At 39.9% G+C, this 21,852-nt stretch overlaps 1 protein-coding gene across 1 annotated transcript in view; it reads right to left on the bottom strand.

The window, feature by feature from the left end:
* Positions 1 to 18,260, bottom strand: part of LOC140246539 (scavenger receptor cysteine-rich domain-containing protein DMBT1-like) — a 72,472-nt gene extending 54,212 nt beyond the window's left edge. The window contains exon 1 of the mRNA XM_072325882.1: positions 17,909 to 18,260. Within this exon, the coding sequence (XP_072181983.1) occupies positions 17,909 to 18,260 (352 nt within the window). The remainder of the gene's footprint in view (positions 1 to 17,908) is intronic.
* Between the last annotated feature and the right edge of the window lie 3,592 nt (positions 18,261 to 21,852).

The following is a 21,852-nucleotide window of genomic DNA, read 5'->3' as shown; positions in this document are numbered from 1 at the left end:
GTGTCAAATTTGACTCGGAATGGGGTCAGTTAGGTGCAATCTATTCCAGCAAAATGACACGGATTTCCGAATCAAAAGATCACAATTTCACTCTGATACGGTGTCGTTTCCCGCATTGTAAGTAACCCATTTTGGTGTAATAATGATTCGGATTTGGTGTGCACTTTTCTAGAGGAATGCTGAATAGAGGAATGCGGAATGGAGGATACATAGGAGTTTTCATCGGTGAGTACCCACTTCATTCACAACACTCATATGAATAATTGCCTGAAACATGGTCTAAACAGTCAGTTTTATTTAGAGCAAAATGAACTTTTGACACGGATACATTGACTAGTAATGGCGTAGCCGTAGGCGGTCGTACGGTAGCTCGAATTAGCAATCAAGATCTATGTGTATTTTATGCATGTACAGTGGAGATGTAGCTAGGTAGGTTCCCATCTATTGTAGATTGGTTCTAACGTATAGCATATAGCCCAGGGCTACGTACAAAAGGTACAAGCTACCGTACGGCCGCCTACGGCTACGCCATTACCAGTCAATGTGTCCGTGTCGAAAGTTCATTCTGCCCTAAATAAAACTGACTGTTTAGACCATGTTTCAGGCAATTATTTATACGAGTGTTGTGAATGAGGTGGGTACTTACCGATGAAAACTCCTATGTTTTCCTCCATTCCGCATTCCTCTAGAAAAGTGCACACAAAATTGTCCATCTTGAAGACAAAACGTTGCAAGACATCTCGAGGCCGCGGTGGATCGTCGAGAAATGACGCCTTTTTTTTCGCGGGGGTACTACGTCACATAGGACACGTGACATGTTTTGTCCAATTGTAGCGCGCGTATGTCATGTACATCGCGCTGGCTATTTCTGATGTGACTTTGTGCAGGTGTAAAAAGTCCGATAACCAAAATGATAACTCGGATTTGAGTCAGAAGTACACGGTTGGTGTTAAATTTACACGGATCGGAGTGAAAATTTTTTGACTCGGATTCAGAGTTGAAATTTTGACTCGGCAGAAATAAGAGTGTAGTGGCGCTACTGTGGCAATACAAACGCCTTCAGAGTGTATGAGCACGTGTTTAAAGAATTCACACCAGCGTTGATCTAAAAATAGTATGGGTGTGTCAACCAATATCAGCGGTGAGGCGGGCTAGGCGAGAGAGAGACCGAGAGAAAATACATGCGAGGGAGGTACCCTCCCCAAATGTTACTTGTCTTTCTTCATTTTTCACTGCAGTCATTTTCTTCCATCAGTCTTATAAACTAGAACGTCCATACCACTGTTCTTTGTCCCAGAATAGGTTTGGCATGCTTTATGCATGAGCGAATAATTTCCACACGCCGTAAAAATTTGTCAATCGTTAGTTGATTTTAGCACAAACGAACTGCCACTGCACACCGCTAATACATACGTAATACAAACACCAACAAACACTCAAACAAATCCTCATAATGCAAATAAACCAACTCAACACTTTTTTCCCTTGATATTTATAGATTTCATTCAAATCATTCATAAATCGACCCATTCTGGGTGTAACATGAACAAAAAAGTTACAAATGGCAATTCGAAACACACACACACACACACAAAAAAAAATCCATTTGTCAATTTATACCACAAATAATCTCACTTCAACATAGATAACTCGATTATAGACCAACCCTAGTAATAATTTCTTCACGAGAAAGTTTTGACATGTAGGGCCCTACCAAACCTATATTCCTTGAATATATTGGTTTGGATCATGTAGCACCTTCTTACTTACAAGGGCATATACATTAAAAACACAAATACATTACACAAATCTAGAATGAAATCAGTCATAAAAAAACCCGAACACCCCCTCCCCTCCCCAACCGAAACAAATATAGGGCCTACATCTATCCTAAATATTAAATCCTACCAACATCTGTCATACCATTTATAACTATCCTTCTTCAAATCCAATCCCCAATCCACCAACCTCTGATTAAACAATACCTAAATCATCCCACACCCACATTCACCAACCCAAATACATACACACACGCACACACACACACACACACACGAAGGTTCGTTATTCCAAAGTCTCGTTTTTTTCCGAGGCTTCATTTATCCGAAACACACAATTCCCTATACTTAGAGGTTCGTTGATCCAAAAATGAAATTCGGAATAACGAACCTTCGGAATAATGAGCCTTCGGACGAATGAGCCTTCGGACGAATGAGCCTTCAGAATAACAAACTTTTGCAATAACAAAATGTTACCCCCTTCCCACATACCGACGCACACCCGAACCGATACCACATTCCTTCCTGATGAAACTTTATTTCCCAATGTTGATAAATAAGACATAATGGACCGTATGCAGAAAAGCAGCATCCGTCCGCACGCAAGCTCCACTCCGAATTCATATACAAATCTGCCAAACAAACTCATCAAATTCAAAGCTGCTGATAAAATCAATATCAACGTTTATGCCAGCAACAGCTTACTAGGTGTCCCTCCCCACGCGCAGCTAAAAAAAAAAAAAAAAAAAAAAAACACATACGCAAAAAACTGACATAATAAACACATTCTTCCATCACACACACACACACACACACACACACACACACATACACACACGCATAAACGGACACTAAATTATCATGTGCACGCGCACATACACACTTCCTTGAAACCTCAACATGACTTTTTACATGGCATGTTTGCGTGGATGTAGCCATGTAAGTTATGTGTTAGTATTTCAATGATTATGTCCAGAACGATGTTACCCAGCAAAATGTGCTTCGATGGCGGGCGACAATCCGTGCCGCCAGCCCTCGTCACGGATTGTCGCCAGGCGACAATCCGTGACGGGAGTGACAATCCGTGCCGCCAACGCCCGTCACGGATTGTCGCCCCGAGCAGGAGGCGTGTAGCCGTGTAGCCGTGTAGCCGTGTAGGGGCGACAATCCGTGTCGCAACACCCCTCACGTTTCATGTGATAATTTATTATTACCTGTAGAATGGTTGATACGATGACAATACATGTATTAGTATATATCTTTATTTTTGGTTTGGCTTAAAACCCTGAATTTGGACATTGCGGTAGGAGCATTGTTTATATTCTTGCGTAATGTAAAATCTCTGAAGGGCTGGAGGAGGGGTAGGGCAAAGGGGGCGGCCCTCAACTTAAAAAGTGGTGATTCGCTTGTTCTGTTGCGTACTTTTTTATCGTCTTGCTTTATACACGGCGGATAAAAGCATTAAATTTGGCGCACGGATTCCTCATTAGAGTAAGAGTCCTCCTGCAATTTCTAAGGAAAACACACACACACACACACACACACACACACACGAAATCAAATTCCTAAATGGCCAGCGCTTATATGGCAAATATGGCCATATGGCCATGTGTGTGCGATTACAACCTTAATTTGGACATTGTGGTAGGAGCATTGCGTAATAATGAGTGTCTGAACTCCGAGGGAGGGGGGGGGGGTAGAGCAAAAGGGATGGGACCCCCGTAAAAAAACAAAACAAAAACAAAACAAAACAAAAAAAATGCTGCTTGATGTTCTTTTGAATTTTTTTTTTTTCGTTTTGCTCTTACACGGCGGATAAAAGTTTCAAATTCGGCACACGGATTCCTTGAGATCATGAAACAATATGAGAGTAGGAGCCCTCTCATCTATGTTTTCTGGCGTCTGTCCTGCCTTGCGAATGTCAATTTCAGTTGTACTGGCCATTAGTAAGGTGACTTTGAGCTCTGTGATCATGTCCCGAATATTTTTATCTGCGTCGGATTTTGACACCTCATGAAGGACATCCTACACCCTCATCTTCTTTCTCACAGAAGAAACATTTTTGAATATCTAATGCTCTGCGCTTAGTGGGCCTTTTCTGATCTTCATTTCGGGTGTGAACTCTCTTTTTCTTTGTCTTCTCCAATGTAGAATTATTGAATTTCAAATGGTAAGATTTGTGTCATTGAGCTGAGTGTGTAACAAAGCTTTCAACAGTTTCTTCACTCCCAAAGCAGAGTTCAACTGGAACAGCATTAATGGCTCGGAACGGTTCAGCATTAGACATGAATGACTTGTAGGCATCTGTCTTGTCACCACTTGCCCTTGAACTCTAAGAGACACTTAAGAGTTGAGCAGTGTCTTGCTGCCAAATCACACAACGATCCCATGCACTTAATGGATCACATTCTTAGAAGCAAAAGTATTGGAATTTAATCCAATTATTGTAAAAACATATCCATCGCATCATTTCACTTACGGTGGATTGGAGTAATGTTGTCATGCATTTGTCAGAGAAGACATTTCTGGTAAAAAAATGATCTCTAAGTATGTACTCGTATAATATTGCCTTGGAATGTTACAGCAGAAAGCACACGTACATAGTATGATAAAGGTAACCCTCTGAGGGAAAAGGGGCATTATACAGTTTCTTGTAACGCGACTACGATAGTCAGTTAGTTCCTTTCGTCTAAACAAAATAAATATCCCTCAGCATGCAAACACAACTTTAAACATCTTTAACCCAAATATATGTTATGGCCAGCACAACTATATGACAAGACATCGTGTCTATCTTTCTGTCGTCATTTGGTACAATTATCAGTAAAATTCCTGGTAAAAAATACAGGTCACCCACAATCTCAGAAGGGAAATTTTCTGGTATACTAAGACACATGTCAGTGGCACAAGAAGAAAATAGTAGCAGTAGAATGCACCCCCGTTATAGCAATCGTCGTCGGGACCGGCAGCTTTTTTCCCTGTTGTATCGACAACTCGAGTTATTATAAACAGAACAGTAATGTATAGAAAGATAGATGAGAGTTTTGGGACCTGATTTTTACTTAGTTGTTACGAAATTCTTACCGCGTTCGTCATAACGGGAGTGTACTGTATCCTTAAATAAATCTTACTGCACTGAAAAATTGTTTCAGTGTAAAATGATTCTTAGAGTCTCAGAGCATGGGAGTAGCAGTGGGGTGGATCCAGGAATTCCGTGAGGGGGAAGGGCACCTTTACAAAATTAGAGGGGGCACATGCCCTCCCCCTCCATTTTTTCTTTTTATTTCTTTGTCTTAACAAAGAATACAAGGGGTGCGCCCGGCGCGCCTCCATGCACCCAGATCCGCCACTGAGTAGGAAAACTGTTTATTTTAGAAACTATCTTCTGTCTGTTTAAACCGTATTATATTTGATTAGTATATAATATATGTATATATTTGATCAGTAATTAATTCTACCAACTCCATGTTTCAGATGCTTTGATGTTAATCATGGTCCCAAGTTTGGGTTTATGTTTTCAATTCCATGACAAATAAATCAATTCACAACAGATCTGAACTTATATGTTATGACATTCCCTTACTTACGCAATACAGTATATATAACATATTATAAAGAAATATTACAATTCAGCATTTTCGAATCGAAAAATTCCAGAGGGCTCCTATTCTAATATCAATGAGTAGGTCCTAGGGGATCACCTCTCCAAATCTGGTGCTTTTATCCGCTCTAACTAACGGTAAGCCCAAATGTTGACATTAAGCGACCTCACTAAGGGAATGTGATAGCATGTAAGTTCAGATCGGTTGTGAATTGATTTATTTTGGAATTTGATTGTGTGTGTGTGTGTGTGTGTGTGTGTGTGTTTTTTTCCTTAAAAATTGCAGGAGGACTCTTACTCTAATGAGGAATCCGTGCGCCAAATTTGATGCTTTTTTCCGCCGTGTTTAAAGCCAGACGGAAAAAGAGTACGCAACAGAACAAGCGAACCACCACTTTTTAAGTTGAGGTCCGCCCCGTTTGCCATACCCCTCCCCCAGCCCTTCAGAGTCTTTACATTACGCAAGAATATAAACAATGCTCCTACCGCAATGTGCAAATTCAGGTTTTAAGCCAAACCAAAAATAAAGATATATACTAATACATGTATTGTCATCGTACCATAAGTAATAATACATTATCACATGAAAAGTGAGGGGTTTGCCATAAGTGTCGGCCAATTTGAAATTTGATCTTGTGTGTGTGTGTGTGTGTTTGTGTGTGTGTGTGTGTGTGTGTGTGTGTGTGTGTGTGTGGTTAGTCTAATATTGTTTCCTAGCCCTCAAGGATTCCGTGCGTCAAATTTTATGTTTTTATCCCCCGTGTATGGAGCAAAACGAGAAAAAAAAAGCACGCAAAAGAACAAGCGAACATCCATTTTTTTTTGGGGGGGGAGGGGGGGGGGAGGGGGGGGTTCCCGCCCCTTTTGCCCTTATACCTCTCCCCCAGTAGTTCAGAGACTTTACATTACGCAAGAATATAATGCTCCTAACGCAATGTTCAAGCCAAGGTTCTAAAGCAAACCAAAAATACAAAACAAAATGTAATTTTCATTATATTGTCATCGTATCACCCATATGACATGAGGAGTGAAGGTTTTGCTAATTAAGTGTCGGCTACTTTGAAATTTGAACTTGTTACTGTTTTTCTAAAAAAATCCCGGAGGGCTCATACTCTAATATTGTTTAATAGTCCTAAAGGAATTTGTGTGAAAAAAAAAATATGCTTTTATCCGCCGTGTAATGGTAATTTCACTAAGCGACCTGACTATTACTTGTTATACTCTATAAAGTATATGTGACCCTGCACCTCAAAACAAACAAAAAGTCGCCAGACGTGAATTTTTAGTTAAGACCATATTCTGAAAGAGCAGAATTTAAGCTTTAAAATGATGTATAACTCAAATCAAATGAACTCTCCTAACCTATCTAAATATTGGAAAGAAAGCACAAACTCAGGAAAAGTGGAACCTGAAAAAAGAGGCTCTGAACTACATGTCTATTCAAGCGCTTAATCTTTACCAAACCGTGCTGGCTGTGCGATGAATGGGACAAAAAAAAAAAAAAAAAACAGAAAGTAAACCACAAGAGTAACAACAATAAAGGGATTATTAGATTAAACTGAAATTAAGCATGCCTCATTAACACATTCTGTCCATAATCAATGCCAACTTTCAAAGCAGTAGCACTATCCTTTCAAAAGTAATTAGAGTTGAAAGTGAAGAGTGTGGAGAAGGTTTTCAGAAATGAAAAAGGGATTCGAAAGACACACCTAATCACACTATTCCACCAAAAATGTTCGAGATAAACTGCTGAAAAAACATACTTTCCTGCCCGTTTTATGATACCAAATTTTAGCATAATGTAAAAGAAGACCCGCTTTTTCAGAAAATATGAAAAAGTCAAGTTCGGCTAGGTTTACCCATTTCACTTATTTTCAGTCCTCACGCAAAATCAGTGTGTGCGACTTTATGTTCGTTCTGAGGTGCACGGTCACATATATATATGTATATATATATATATATATATATAATATATATCATATCATAAAGAAATATCAAAATTCTGCATTTTCACCCTAAAAAACGAAAAATTCCAGAGGGGTCCTACTCTAATATTGTTTGATAGTCCTAAAGGAATCGGTATGCCAAATTTGATGCTTTTATCCACCGTGTAACGGTAATTTCACTAAGCGACCTGACTATAAGGGGCTCACACCCATGAATATTTCCCCATAGGGATGTGTGTTGAAAATCAAATTTCAAAAAAAAAAAAAATCTGTAAAATAGCTTGGAGAAATGAGGTGTTTCAGCTTCACTAACCTGGATAAGTGAGATATACCCTTTCATCCATCAAATTTTAAGGGTGGATTCTTCAGCCCAAATTCTGTCCAGGGGTCTGCAAAGCCAGACTACGAGTTCTTGTCACTCAAAAAATCACCTATTTTCCGTACACGTACCCAATGAAATATAGTCCCCTCAAATTCCATCAGAAAAGCTTTCATCTTCCAACCAAAATGCAGTTTGCAGAGAAATTCATACTTTTTTTGCCAAACTACATCATTGATTTTTAATTACTTTTTTGTCTTCACTTATTTTGGTATCTTTGGTACGAATTTGTGAAGGGGTCTGGGATATTCCACTGTATTTACGGGTGTGAGCCCTATAGTGGAGGTCATTAGTATTATTTCTCATTTGACTTTTTAACATCATAAATGTCTTTTTGATGATATTTGCCCCTACATCATATGGGAAATTACACATTCAAGGGTTATAAAGCTTCTCAAATTGACACTTTTGAAAATCATGCCCTTTGGGGTTTAAAAAAATAAATAAATCTTGCAGTGTTGATTAGTTCTCCATAAGATGAATACATAGATGCAGGCAGTAATCCTTGATTTTGGGGGTGTCATCATCACCCTATTGCCTACAAAGTACTTTAAAAGACTTTGTTTTGTCAAACAGACTAACTTTATGAATTTTGACCTGTTTCAGTGGTAGCCAAAACAAAGAAATACATTGGAATAACACTTTCATTCAAAGTTGTGTGATACTGATGACTGCTAATGTACAAAGATCTAGTACCACAACAACATAATAAGAAAACAAATTGTAGCCAAGCAGAGTTGGGGGGGGGGGTAGAGGAGAGGGGTAGAGGGGAGGGGGGTTAGGAAGGAGAAGGGGGAGGGAGGAAGAGATCTGACACAGTAGATCAACATAAACCAGCAGAGCTTGTATGGAATGAATACTTCCCATAGACTTGTGTGCATTGCATGCATCCTCTATAGTGGAGGTCATATTTCTCATTTGACTTTTTAACATCATAAATGTGTTTTTGATGATATTTGCCCCTACATCATATGGGAAATTACACATTGAAAGGTTATAAAGCTTCTCAAATTGACACTTTTGAAAATCATGCCCTTTGGGGTTTAAAAAAAAAAAAAAATCTTGCAGTGTTGATCAGTTCTTCATAAGATGAATACATAGATGCAGGCAATAATCCTTGATTATGGGGGTGTCATCATCACCTTATTGCCTACAAAGTACTTTAAAAGACTTTATTTTGTCAAACCGACTAACTTTATGAATTTTGACCTGTGTCAGTGGTAGCCAAAACAAAGAAAGACATTAAAATAACACTTTCATTCAAAGTTGTGTGATACTGATGACTGCAAATGTACAAAGATCTAGTACCACAAGAACATAATAAGAAAACAAATTGTAGCCAAACAGAGTTGGGGGGGGGGGGTAGAGGAGAGGGGTAGAGGGGGAAGGGGGGGGGGGGGCAGGAAGGAGAAGGGGGAAGGAGGAAGAGATTTGACACAATAGATCAACATAAACCAGTAGAGCTTGTATGGGATGAATACTTCCCATAGACTTGTGTGCATTGCATGCATCCTCTATAGGGCTCACACCCATTATTTCCCCATAGGGATGTGTGTTAAAAATCAAATTTCAAAAAAATTCTGTAAAATAGCTTGGAGAAATGAGGTGTTTCAACTTCACTAACCTGGATAAGTGAGATATACCCTTTCATCCATCAAATTTTCAGGGTGGATTCTTCAGCCCAAATTCTGTCCAGGGGTACGCAAAGCCAGACTACGAGTTCTTGTCACTCAAAAAATCACCTATTTTCCGTACACGTACCCAATGAAATATAGTCCCCTCAAATTCCATCAGAAAAGCTTTCCAACCAAAATGCAGTTTGTAGAGGAAATTTATACTCAATATCTACAGCTATTCAGTTTTTTTTTTTTTTTTTTGCCAAACTACATCATTGATTTTTAATCAATTTTTTCTTCACTTATTTTGGTATCTTTGTTACGAATTTGTGAAGGGGTCTGGGATATTCCATTGTATTTACGGGTGTGAGCCCTAAGGGACGCACAGTGCCAGTGCCGCGTGTCGTAGTCTTGACGCAGACATTTTTCGACCAAAAAAAAAAAAAAAAAAGTTTGTGCCTGCAAACTAACGGAGCTGTCACACCTTTCCGGGTAAGCTACGCCGGCTTGTAACGAGTAGGGATTTTCCAGCAAGCAGGAGAATTTTCTGCGGGCGGACAAGAATGTTTGGCGAGTACCGTACTTGCGTCTTTATACCTGCTAGACGCGGGCTACTTACCTAGGGGTGTTACTTGAGTGTATTCCGTGTGACCTGCGTGAAAGCTTCGAAACCGACCCGTTTTCAGTTTAATACGAGCGACATACGGGGAGGGCGTGTGATGAGAGTCGCCTGCGAGACCTGCCACTAAGGGCCTCTTACTTGTGTTCTGCGTGTATCTCTGCGGGCAAACCCCCGCGACGCACCTGGAACAAGTTTTGAGCATGCTCAAGGTCTTGTCAAACCGTGCCTGGGGAAGCCTTGCGGGTTACCCGCAGCCAAGTTTTGAGCATGACCATAACATTTTCCGAGTGAGTAGCGAAGATTGCCTGCAGAGGTCCACGCAGAACTACGAGGCCCGTAGCTGCCGCAAGTGGCAAGAAGTTGATCCACTTGAAATACATACGTTGCTCGTGGATCTATGCAAATCGAATTCCTTTGAAGGATTCCTTCACCAAGTTGCCATCCCTCATTCGACGCCCATACGCCTGACACGCAGGTCACATGGAATGTAAGTATCACGGGTCCAGCACGTAGGACGTACGTGAAACTCGCCCAAAGCATTGTCCGCCCGCAAAAAAAAAAAAAAAAAAAAAATTGTCCTGCGTGCAGAAAAATCCCAACACGTAACAAGCCCGCGTAGCTTGCCCGGAAAGGTGTGACAGGGCCTAAACTTGACTGCGGATATTAGACTTGCGTGCGCAACTCCAGGTAACTATACGGGCGAGATTCATACTAGGTACTGTCACGTGCGGGTTATCTGCAGGGACCTTTCCTCTGCTCTTTTCCAAGGTTGTTTCGAATAACCAACGCTCTGTAAATACTCAATCGCGCTAAAATTAGAATATAATTGGCTTTGCTCTTTGTATTCACATATATATATATATTTTTTTCTTTTTCTTTTTTTTTTTTTTGGGGGGGGGGTAATTTCTGTCCATACATTGCTAAAAACTACATTAATTTGCGTGTATTTTGAAGTCAAATTTGTGTTGAAAGTACGACGGATACAACTTTTTCACGCATTTTACTATTCGAAAATGATATCTTCTTTTTAATGGGCGTTTTCTCAGAATGTGTTATTATATGCATTTGTTTACAAATTTTGCTGCAACTTGAGAATGCTTCAATATTTTCTTCCCATATGCGGTACACTTATGCGGAAGGGCATGCTTATTGAGCTTTTTGAAATTATGGGCTTTAGCTTTTTAAGTTATTGACAGCTGAATCCTGATTGGATAATACTGGTAGCCATGGCAACAGGAGAAATCTTTTTTTTTTTTTACAATAATCAATAAAAATGTTTGCTTTTATTTTTCATTGCATCTAAAAAAATGAACAAAAATACCAAAGTTTGCAGCAGTAGGCATTTTTGAGGTTACTAATTACCTGTAGGCATCTGGTTACCATGGTAACCATGCACAATATTATACCTTTTAATACAATGTATGTAATTGAATACAATGTATGTAATTGTATTGCCGACATCTCTAGCAACATGTACATATATGGTTTTATGGAGTTTTGATGAATTCTTCATGAAATAAATGCAAAAACCGTGATTATTTTGTCATTCTATAGCGACAAGCGTCACCGGCCCTAGTCTAGTTTCTAGCCGTTTTATCTCGTCTTTATTTTTCAGTTGCAGCTCTGGTTAAAGTGCGGAAGCCCGCTGTATTGCTCTAAGTCGAGTAAGGGCGACTACCCAGTGATTGCGACGCCTGGAAAAAAAAAAATGGTTCGGGCGACGCAATCACTGGGTATGCGCCCTCACTCATCTTGCTGCAACTCGGAGAAATAAAGACAAAATAAAAACGTCTAGAAACAATACTACACCGACCCTATATAGCTTGGCATGAAAAGTTAGTTTGCAGGCAAAAACCCTTGTTTGTCGAAGAAAAAGTCTCCGTACGCTAAGACTACTACACGCACCACTAGCACTCACTGGCGCCTGTAGAAGTGCTAGTGGTGCGTATAGTAGTCTTGGCGCACAGACTCTTTTTCGAACAATAAGGTCTTGTCGCAACTAAAGTGGCCTGTAAAATTTTATTGATACCACAATTTGGGATCACACACTACCTAGGGGTGTTCCAGAGGGTCCAACCCACCACCCCATGCAGTCAAACCTTTTCTGCGGGGTGGGTTGAACGAAGTCATTTTCTCTTGGTCCCTGCGCCTTGACTAATGTATCAAAACATGAATATCAAGCATTTAAACTGGCATTAAAAATCTAAGCCTTTTTCTAGACTGACAGTAAATTGCATTATTCTATGTGCGGAGACATGCCTATGATATCCCCTGCATATTAAAATTTTGTGCGAGGTTATCAGTTCGCACTGCTCTATGATGATTGCGTTGAATGTACATCTCTAGGCCTTTCATCTTGCCCCAATCTACGACCCAGACAAAAACCCAAACCTCTTAACATTTAAGAAGTCATAAATAGCCTGTTTTTCTTTTTCACATGTTCCGTATCCATGAAAAAGTTGACTTTATAAAACAAAACACTTCATCCTCTTCCTTTTAATGCCCCTGCTTGATGATCCGTGCAGTATCAAATCATTTGACATTACTCATACGTTGTGATTATGAAAGAGAAATGATTTTGAAGAGCAAAAGAAAAAAAATACAATTGTAATTTAGTACAAATTCTGTCAGTTTCATTGCCACTGCCATGAACAAGTTTGAATGACGCCGAGCTTTCGTCATTAATGTTCTGAATCTCACCTACGTCATTTGGTATTCATCGTCAATTGGTTCTCCCCCATCAAATTCTCCATTTGAGAACTCAGAGTCGTCTTGCGACCTAGACCGATGGTATCTGTCTCTTCTCCAGTTGTTCTCGTTGGACCTCTTATATCTAACGTTTGTTCTTGTAGTTGTAACATGGTCAGCCCTATATTCGAGGGCTGACCGAGGTACTAACATCAGATAAGAAGGCAAACGTCGAGAAGAGACAGATACCGTCGGTCTACTTCCCATCCAGTACAGTGAGTGCAAACAGTGGCTTCACGACTTTCTTTGGCGTTCTTATCAATACACAAACAAACACCTTTGTGGTTTTGACAACGTGATGTGGAATAAAACCCATTAATTTCAATAAATTTACAATTTGTTATCTCTAACCGAAGAAGTCATATTTCAAATACAGCAACGCAGCTCAGATCAGATATTGCAGGGATGAGAATGTGTCCAGTTGAAATATGAACATGCCCGCATGATTTTCATTCAGCGCAGCTAGCTGCAGCAGTGCAAGTGCATATGCAGCAATCATACAGCCGCTTGCACGAATTGTCTCAAATCCCGTTTTTTATAGACATTACAGACTTGATATGCGCATAGTTAGAAAACTTGGTACGGTCGTATATAATTTTCAAGCGACTATAAAAATATAGACAGATCAAACGCCACAAACGAAATCATACATTCTCTTGCGGACAAACAATAAAAATTTTCACGGCAATGAACATTTTTTTTTTTTTTTAAGCAGTTAAAAAAAAAAAAAAGGAGCAGGCGGCCTCAAAAAAAAAAAAAAAAAAAAGCGGGCGGGGACGCTAAAGGTCACACCTTTCCAGACAAGCTACACGGGCTTGATGCGAGGAGGGATTTTCCAGCACGCAGGAGAATTGTCCGCGAGAGGACAAGAATGTTTGCGAGTTTCGTACTTGTTTCTTACCTACTAGACGCGTTCTACTTATCGTCTAGTTGCCTACATTCCGTGCGACCTGCCTGAGAGCTTTGAAACCGATCCGTTTTCTGTTACGAGCGATTTATAGGTACTGAGAAGTATCTGCTTTGGAGCTGCCTGAGAGGTGCTGCCGGTAAGGGTCTCCTACTGGTGTTCTGCTTGTACCTCTGCGAGCGAACCCCCACGACTCACTCTGAACAAGTTTTGGGCATGCTCACGGCCTTGTCATACCGTATCTGGGGAAGTTTTGCAGGTTATCACTTGCGGGAAACAAATTTGCTACCCCGGAGCTCTACGCAGTTCGTCTGCACCTGACAGTATGTAGCGCGTATCTCGCCCGTAGTTGCCCAGAGGTGCGCACGCAAGTTCGATTTACCCGCAGCCAAGTTTTGAGCATGACCAAAACTTTTTACGGGTGAGTCGCGGGGATTGCCCGCAGAGGTCCATGCAGAATGCCAGTCGGAGGCCCTTACCGGCAGCACCTCGTAGGCAACTCCAACGCAGGTATTTAAACATGGTTGCGAGTAAAAAGATTTGCTTGCGCACCTCCGGACGACTACGGGTGACATACTGGCCAGGTACTGTCATGTGCGGGTCATCTGCGGGGACCTCCGTGTAGTAAAAATAGTTCTCGCAAGACTCACGTAAGGTACGTTTGCCCGGAAAGGTGTGACACGGCCTTCAACATGTTTATTTTTTTACTTCGCCTTACAACCTCTTTTTTTTTTCTTTTTTTTTTTGTCCCATTGATTGCACACAGCATGGCTCACGGTCAGTGCTTGAATAGAATTTAACTTCAGAGCCTCTTTTCCATAGTGTGTGCTTTCTTTCCAGTATTTTGAAAGGTTTGGAGAGTCCATTTCAATTGAGTAATACATTATTTTATAGCTTATAGTCTGCCCCTTCAGAGTCTGCACTTAACTAAAATTCAATATTTGGCGAAATTTTGGGGTCGCCCACTAAACCTACACCCACGAGTTATTCAGCCCACGAGTTCGACATGGAAAGCAGGTCCATGAGTCTTACAGATCACGAGTTATACAGCCCATGGGTTCGACACTAGGTAAAAACAGTCCAGATGAGTCCACATGAGGCTTAATCGGCTATATGACTCGTGAGCTGTATAACTCAAGTGCTGTATGACTTGTGAGCTGTATGACTAGTGGGTGTCGGTCTCGTGACGTGCACCCGAAGTTTTGGTGGTTTTGTGATGTAGGTTCACACTATGCTTTTCAGTAATACTGTTGATTCTTTGAATTTCGAAATATTTTTGGATGATTTTGATTTAGAAAGCATGTTACGTTTTTGATTTCTCATTATTTTTCTATGTAATGCACTTTCCTGGAAAATGCATATTGATCATTTTGTAAAATTATTTCTCGTTATATAGGTGTTGCCAACATACTGAAATGTTTTATTCCTCAAAAGTCACTGTTTATAATACACTCCTCTGTAATACTCCCTTATCTAAATTATGGAATTTTGGCTTGGTGCAATACTCATCAGACGCTCCAGAACAGAGTGTTATATCTGCAAAGGAAATCCCTCCTTATCATTTGCTATTCTCCCATACTCCTGTCTATTATTATTTATCCTATGTCTCCCCCCCCCCAAAAAAAAAAAAAAAAAAAATCATTACTCCATGATTACCCCACGCGACGCTCTAATGAATTTCACTTGCAAATTATTTGTTATCATCGCAAAAATTGCCTGATTACAGGTATTCAAGGTTATGATTAGATATCCTTTAACCCAGTTCGCAGTTGAAGGATATACTTAGTACCTTGTTTCCGAGACATATGCCCGATCCACTTTGAACAAAAGGGATAATTGGATATTTTTTCTTTTTCTTTGTCAAACCTCCGGGGAACGTTGTATATCTGTTGCATATCCCTGTCTACTTTGTTATCTCGTTATTATGCTAGTCTTGTTTCCCTTCGAGTCGTTAAGTCATTTTTTTCCTTTCAAATATTCTTGTTGCTGTCCTTGTTCATGTTTATTAGTGTGTGGGCTGTTTGTTTGTTTGTTTGTTTGTTTGTTTGTTTTAGTTTGTTTCTGTTTCCCTGTCTGTCTCCCAGTCAGCTGCCAAACTTTTTCTTGTTGTTATACCCCCGCCAAACGAAGTTTGAAGGGGGTATATAGGAATCAGCGGGCGGTTGGTCGGTCGGGCGGTCGGGCGGTCGGGCGGTCGGTCGGGCGGTCGGTCGGGCGGTCAGTCGGGCGGTCGGTCCGTTGCAAATCTTGCGTCGCGAACTACTTCCTCAGTTTTCAACCGATTCCCATAAAACTTGGCACAGATGTGTGCCTTGGGTTGTAGATGTGCAAGACGTATTTTTTGACAGTACCCAAAAGTACGTTGCCATGGTAACGGCATATTATGGGCAAAAATGGGTACAAATCTTGCGTTGCGAACTCCTCCCACAGTTTTTGATAAATTTTTATGAAATTAGGTACAGATGTTCATCTGAATATGTTAATGTGCAAGACACATATTTCCGCAGTGGCAAAAAGTGCGTTGCCATGGTAACGGCATGTTATTTGTAAAATATAGGGCAAAATGCTTCATGGCAAAACTGCTTCATCAGTGTTCTTCCAATTCTCATGGAATTCATATTGAATGTTTGTCTTAGGATATAGGTCAGCATGACACATTTCTTGACAGTGACAAAAAGTATGTTGCCATGGTAACAGCTCACATATTATGAGCCAAAATGATGGAAAATTTTGTGTTGCAAACTACTTCCTCAGTTTTTGCCCAATTTCCATGAAACTTGGTACAGATGTGTGCCTTTGTTTGTAGATGTGCAAGACGCATTTTTCGACAGTACCCGAAAGTACGTTGCCATGGTAACGGCATATTAATGGCAGAAGATCAAGGAAAGATCTTGCGGATTTAACTACTTCCTCAGTTTTTTGACCAAAGTTCATCAAATGTTGTTTTGACCAAAGCTTATGAAATGTTGTTTGGCGGGGGTATAACCAGTCGCTGTAGCGACATTTCTAGTTTTTGTTGTTGTTTCCAATCATTACTTGTATCGATGTGTTTTCCAAGAGGGGCCAAAATCTCTACCAGCATTGTCTTTTCAGTGGGTCCGTCTGTTTTTCACACAGCGCGTATTGGCAATTATTTCACTTTCATTAACTCACCACCCACTGCAATGTATCGTTACTGTAAGGTTTCAATCACTGTTGTTTTCTTTGTACAATAATATATATCAATTACTTCTGTCGCTGAAGAAAGTGAGATGTACGTTTGTATATTATTATGTTACTGTAGAAAAAAAAATAACTCTGAACTTCGAACTTTCCATATAATGAGTGTTTGGACTTCTTAAATTTTCAAATGTTCCTATATTTGAATGTAAGATAAAAACCAAATTTGTAAGCTAGCATTTACTTATGTCTACTTTTAAGTATATTCTTTAATTCATTTGTGTTTGTTTACATCATGGCTAGACTCTCCAACAAGTTGCGCATGCCTTCCAAAGCTGGTTCAACGCTCTTGAAATCATGGCTCAACTCTCCTCACACTGCGAGAGTGTTGAACATTTGACCTTTTTTTTTTTAAAGAAATGTTGTTTGAACTAGGCAATGATCGATATGGTTATAAACATCTGTTATGACCAAGATTAATGAATAAAAAATATTTCAACAAATAGAGGAAAAAAGAAGCTCAATTCTCCTACAAGAGTTCAATTATGAGCCCTGCGTATAGGGATGTGCAATAATGTAACGTTACATAGCAGAGATTTCTATATACAAAATGTTTACCGTGTGCAATTATGTCTTAGTATCATTCATCCGTTTTGTGGTTTGGGGGGTGGGTTGGCCAATTCGCCTTTTCGATAATTGAATAAAGTGGGATCTTTCACATGCATAATGATGATTCCCTCACATACTAGCCTCTTGTCAAGGCCCTCAGGCAGTATGGTGAAAAGAGCCCAGCGGAGTGGTCGTGCTTGGTTGGGCTCTCTTCGCAGGCCCGTTATAGCCATTACACAGCGAGAGGGCCTTGACAAAAGGCTACTCACACCCGGGACCTCCACTTCATTTCATAGTCGAGGAACAAAGTATTTTTTGTCTTATAGTTAAACACAATATTTCTCCTCTACACTCAGTAAGAATCAATTCAAAGTCATTTGGATTGTGGGGCAAACGCGCTATCAACTGCAATGAGCCAAATCACCGCCCCCGTCGCTCTCCCATGCTGTAAATCATTAGTTAAAGACTCAGATCAACGGTTATTAGCTTTACACAGAAAGACAAAAGTGCGGAAACTAAGTTTTGAAAGAGGAGTGTGCTAACCTGTGCATTTTGCTGAAATTACTGCCTCGAATCCATCTGCGGTTACTGAATAGTCAGAAGAAAACGTGATCAAGGCAGAACTGAAGGCGTAGTGTGCGTTGGGTGGGACCACTTCCCCGTGGAACTCATCGACTACTCCTGAGAGGTCAGAGTTGTCCCTGACCGTCAACTTGTCAAAATCACGCTCAGTACTGAAACTGCCAAAGCGCAAAACCATGCCACAGCCCTCTGGAACAGTCACCGCCCATGTAATCTCCGTGCTATCGTCATATGGTTGTGGGAAATTGGGGGATGCGATGGTGACACTCTCTCCAGATTCCAGGTTGAATGTTCGTTCTCCAGATGTTTCCATGGTAATTAGAAATGAGACCGAAAGAATTCATTATATCAAAAAACAAAAGTCTCAAAGTCTCATCATGACTTCAATAGAAAGTCACATATTCGTGTTTTATTTCATACTTAACTTACATAACTTAAAATCACACAACGATGATTTGATATTGTACATAATACTAGGTGTTAAAAAAAAAACAATTCCCACTTCTGAGCCTTTATAGTTCAAAAAGTATATACAGTACTCTCTGCGTAATCGGGTATCGCTTAAACGGGTACTCCGTTTAATTGGGTAGTAATGCCAAAATCAGTTCCAATGCACATTAGAATTATCTGATAATCGGGTTGCCTCTCCGCATAAATGGGTGAATAATCGTCTTCTTATCTAATTTCTACCCACATTTCATCGCAGATATAACACTTTAAGAAATCATGAATGTCAAATTTTCCACAGCTAATCGCATTCTTTGCTTAATTTGCAAAGAAGACCGATCATTTGGGAAGTGATTAAACATGAAAACACATGTACTAGTACCGACTTGCCACACGTAAACGAACATTACACATGTAGCGGGCATTCACAACTCCATAGACAGACAGGAGTTGAACACACTTGCGCTTCACCCTTGTAAAATTCACAATACGAGAAGTTTGCAACGAAAATCAGGCCATGCACCAGCTCCATACTTTTGCTTTTCCCCAGTCACTTCTCGAAAAGTAACCCGATGTTCTACGTTACTAGTGCACTTTAGAGACGTGTTCATTTTGGAAAACGCCTGCGTGTTTGTTAGCGAGGAGTCTATAGTCAAACGACGTATTTTCTGAAGACATATTGTTGATAATATGGTCTGAGAAAAAGGAGGCAGATATCTGATATAATGTCCATCCTTTTATACACGCGTGACCAAACAATACATGCCCGGATCTTGGAGAGAATAATATGATTACTTTACTCATTCAACACACATGACATGAACATAAATAGGTTTCTTCGGTGTAAGCAACGATCTATCTGAATTTTTGCACATTTTTTTATGTGAAATTTCTGACAATATAATGCAGATTTGGTAATATTGGGTAATATTTGCATTCACACATCACATATTAAAACTTCTTTATTAACTATACAAAATTGTGAACTTTAAGAATTCATTTCATTCAAAATTCATCAAAAATAACCTGTCTCACACGAAATTGACACTTGTTTGCAATAATGGAAAAGGCCCTTTTTGCTGAGTTTTATAATTTTGATTTGCGAATGAATGGGGGACGTTTCATAAGGTATAGAAGAAAAAGAAATCACTGAGTGAAGCAAGGAAAATTGATTATAAAATGATAATATGCACGCACTGCTTGAAATTTCTTTTGAATTGAAATGGAAAGTTCAATGATATTTTTGTTTGATTTTATTTCCTGTGGTTACTCAGTCATGAAAGAGCCGACGTTATATCAAACATCTGCTTCCTTACGCATGTACTGTAAGAACATATTTTTAATAATGGTGGAAATCGGTCTTGAATTTTAGCACTTGACATTGCATTGTCAACCTGTGTTCATGCTGCCGTGAGTTACTGGATGCATGAAATGAGGCCACGAAGAATTTACCACAATAATCTTACCTGGTGGCAGTTTCAAACACCTAACAAATATTTTGATAGGCCCATCTCTTGTGCTCACTGAAGCATAACACGGCGGGATGTTTATCAAATATGAAATTACACCGTAATTCCCAACAAATGATTCTGAAATCTACACAAGACAGGAATTGAATTTAGTCCATTAGGGTAAAAGGGTTTTTTTCAGTCCCACGTGCTTTATTGAAGCGTGAAACCTTGAATGAAATGCCATAATGTTGCTGTACATGCACATCGGTCTTAAAGATAATGAAAAAAAGAAAGTCAATCAGTTGATTCTAGTGCACAAAATCAAAGCACTATAACTTCACAATTTCAACATGATATTTGTTTTATTTTACAATGTGCTCGTTCAACCGTGAATTAACCAATATAGTAGATTTTAAAAGTTACTTAAGAAGCTCATTTTACAAGGAATCTGCATTTATTAATTTTCTTAAATGAAAGTGCTTTTGATTCCATTTAACGTTAAAATTGGCTTTTTGAAATGATCTTTGGCCCTTATTTGTATAACAATGGACTATCCTGTGCGCGGGAGTGCGTGTGGGCGTGTTTACTTGACAAAATGTTTTCAACATGAACGAAAACGGTGTTAAGCTCAGCTGTAGAATAAAAATTAGAAAAAAAAACATAAAGTTCATCTTCCATGGGCTTACATATACGAATCGATGGAAAAATTAGTCACCAATTACTATCGAAATTTCAATTACATTTGCAACGTTAATTCTAACCATGCAATTTGAAAGAAGACATAGGCAATTACATTGCACATGGCTTTTATAGAGCTGGGAACGACTGCAACCGCCTCTAAATAATAGCAACAACAAAAGGACAATGTGTAAGTTTAGATTGTCTGGCCATTACCATCGATGCTACATCTGACTCCAGCATCTTCTGAATGACTGCAGTTGTGGACTCCTATTCCATTGTTGTCACAATCAAAGATGCTCGATTCTGTTCCAGTGCATGACACGTCGTCAAGCCAAATATTACCGGTGCCTTCTCCAAAGGCGGCACGGCTCAATGCGACTTCAGCGCCTCTATATCCAAGACTTGTGCAAACAACTTCAGCATCGGTGATATCCCAAGAGTCATCGCACACCGTCCCCCAGGCACCGTTCGCATAAACTTCTACCCGACCTTCCATTGGTGTTTCGCCGTCCAAGAGACGAACTATGATAGTGCAAGGACAAAGACGAAACATAACAGTCACGAAGGATCGTATACGATTATTGTGTGTCGTGTGTTGTCGAGCATGTGTGTTGCTTCGATGGGAGTATGTCGTTTTTACAAGTTATATTAACCGTATAATCGTTACCCATCACGTCGAAAGCCGACAAAAATCACATTTTATTTGAGGTACCGAGAAAAATTCGACATTTTCATTTCTTGCTGATTCAAAACTGTAGGTTCTTTTTTTTTATATTGACCAGAAAAATGTGAAATGTTCAAGTTATAAGCATTTTTTTCCAGTTATCCATTTTGGTTGCACAGCTCGAGCGAAGGCTATGCGCGGAGAGTTCAGAACGTCCGCCACCTAGCAACTGCTCGAAGCTGATTCGCTGGCAATAACGTATTTCACTGAAGTAGTTCATTGCCCAAGTTCAAGTTTGAAATCATGAACGATCGTAAACTCGGAGCTATAAATTATCTCCATTGAAAAGAGCCGTGGACTTCGGCGTGGCTGAAACGAACAAGTGGTATGCGCCCCGTATGCTGACCGGACATATTCGGGTACAATGCCGGGAACGTGCGGCTGATGCTGCAAAATAGTGCGTGTTTTCATGCGTACCTATTCACGAATACCTAAACGATCCTTAATCTGCATAGATAGAGGAATTGTGCCATCACCACACTTGCGCTCATCACTTGTTTAAAAATACTTGTCTTTTTTCTATTCTTTTCTTTGAATACTCAGTAGATCAAAGCACGAAAAATCAGGCACAAAACATTTTTGCTAAAGACCCCAGAAACTAG

This window comes from Diadema setosum, chromosome 3 (genome assembly GCF_964275005.1).
Source record: "Diadema setosum chromosome 3, eeDiaSeto1, whole genome shotgun sequence".
Taxonomy (NCBI): Eukaryota; Metazoa; Echinodermata; class Echinoidea; order Diadematoida; family Diadematidae; genus Diadema; species Diadema setosum.
This window is presented reverse-complemented; position numbering and strand designations above follow the sequence as displayed.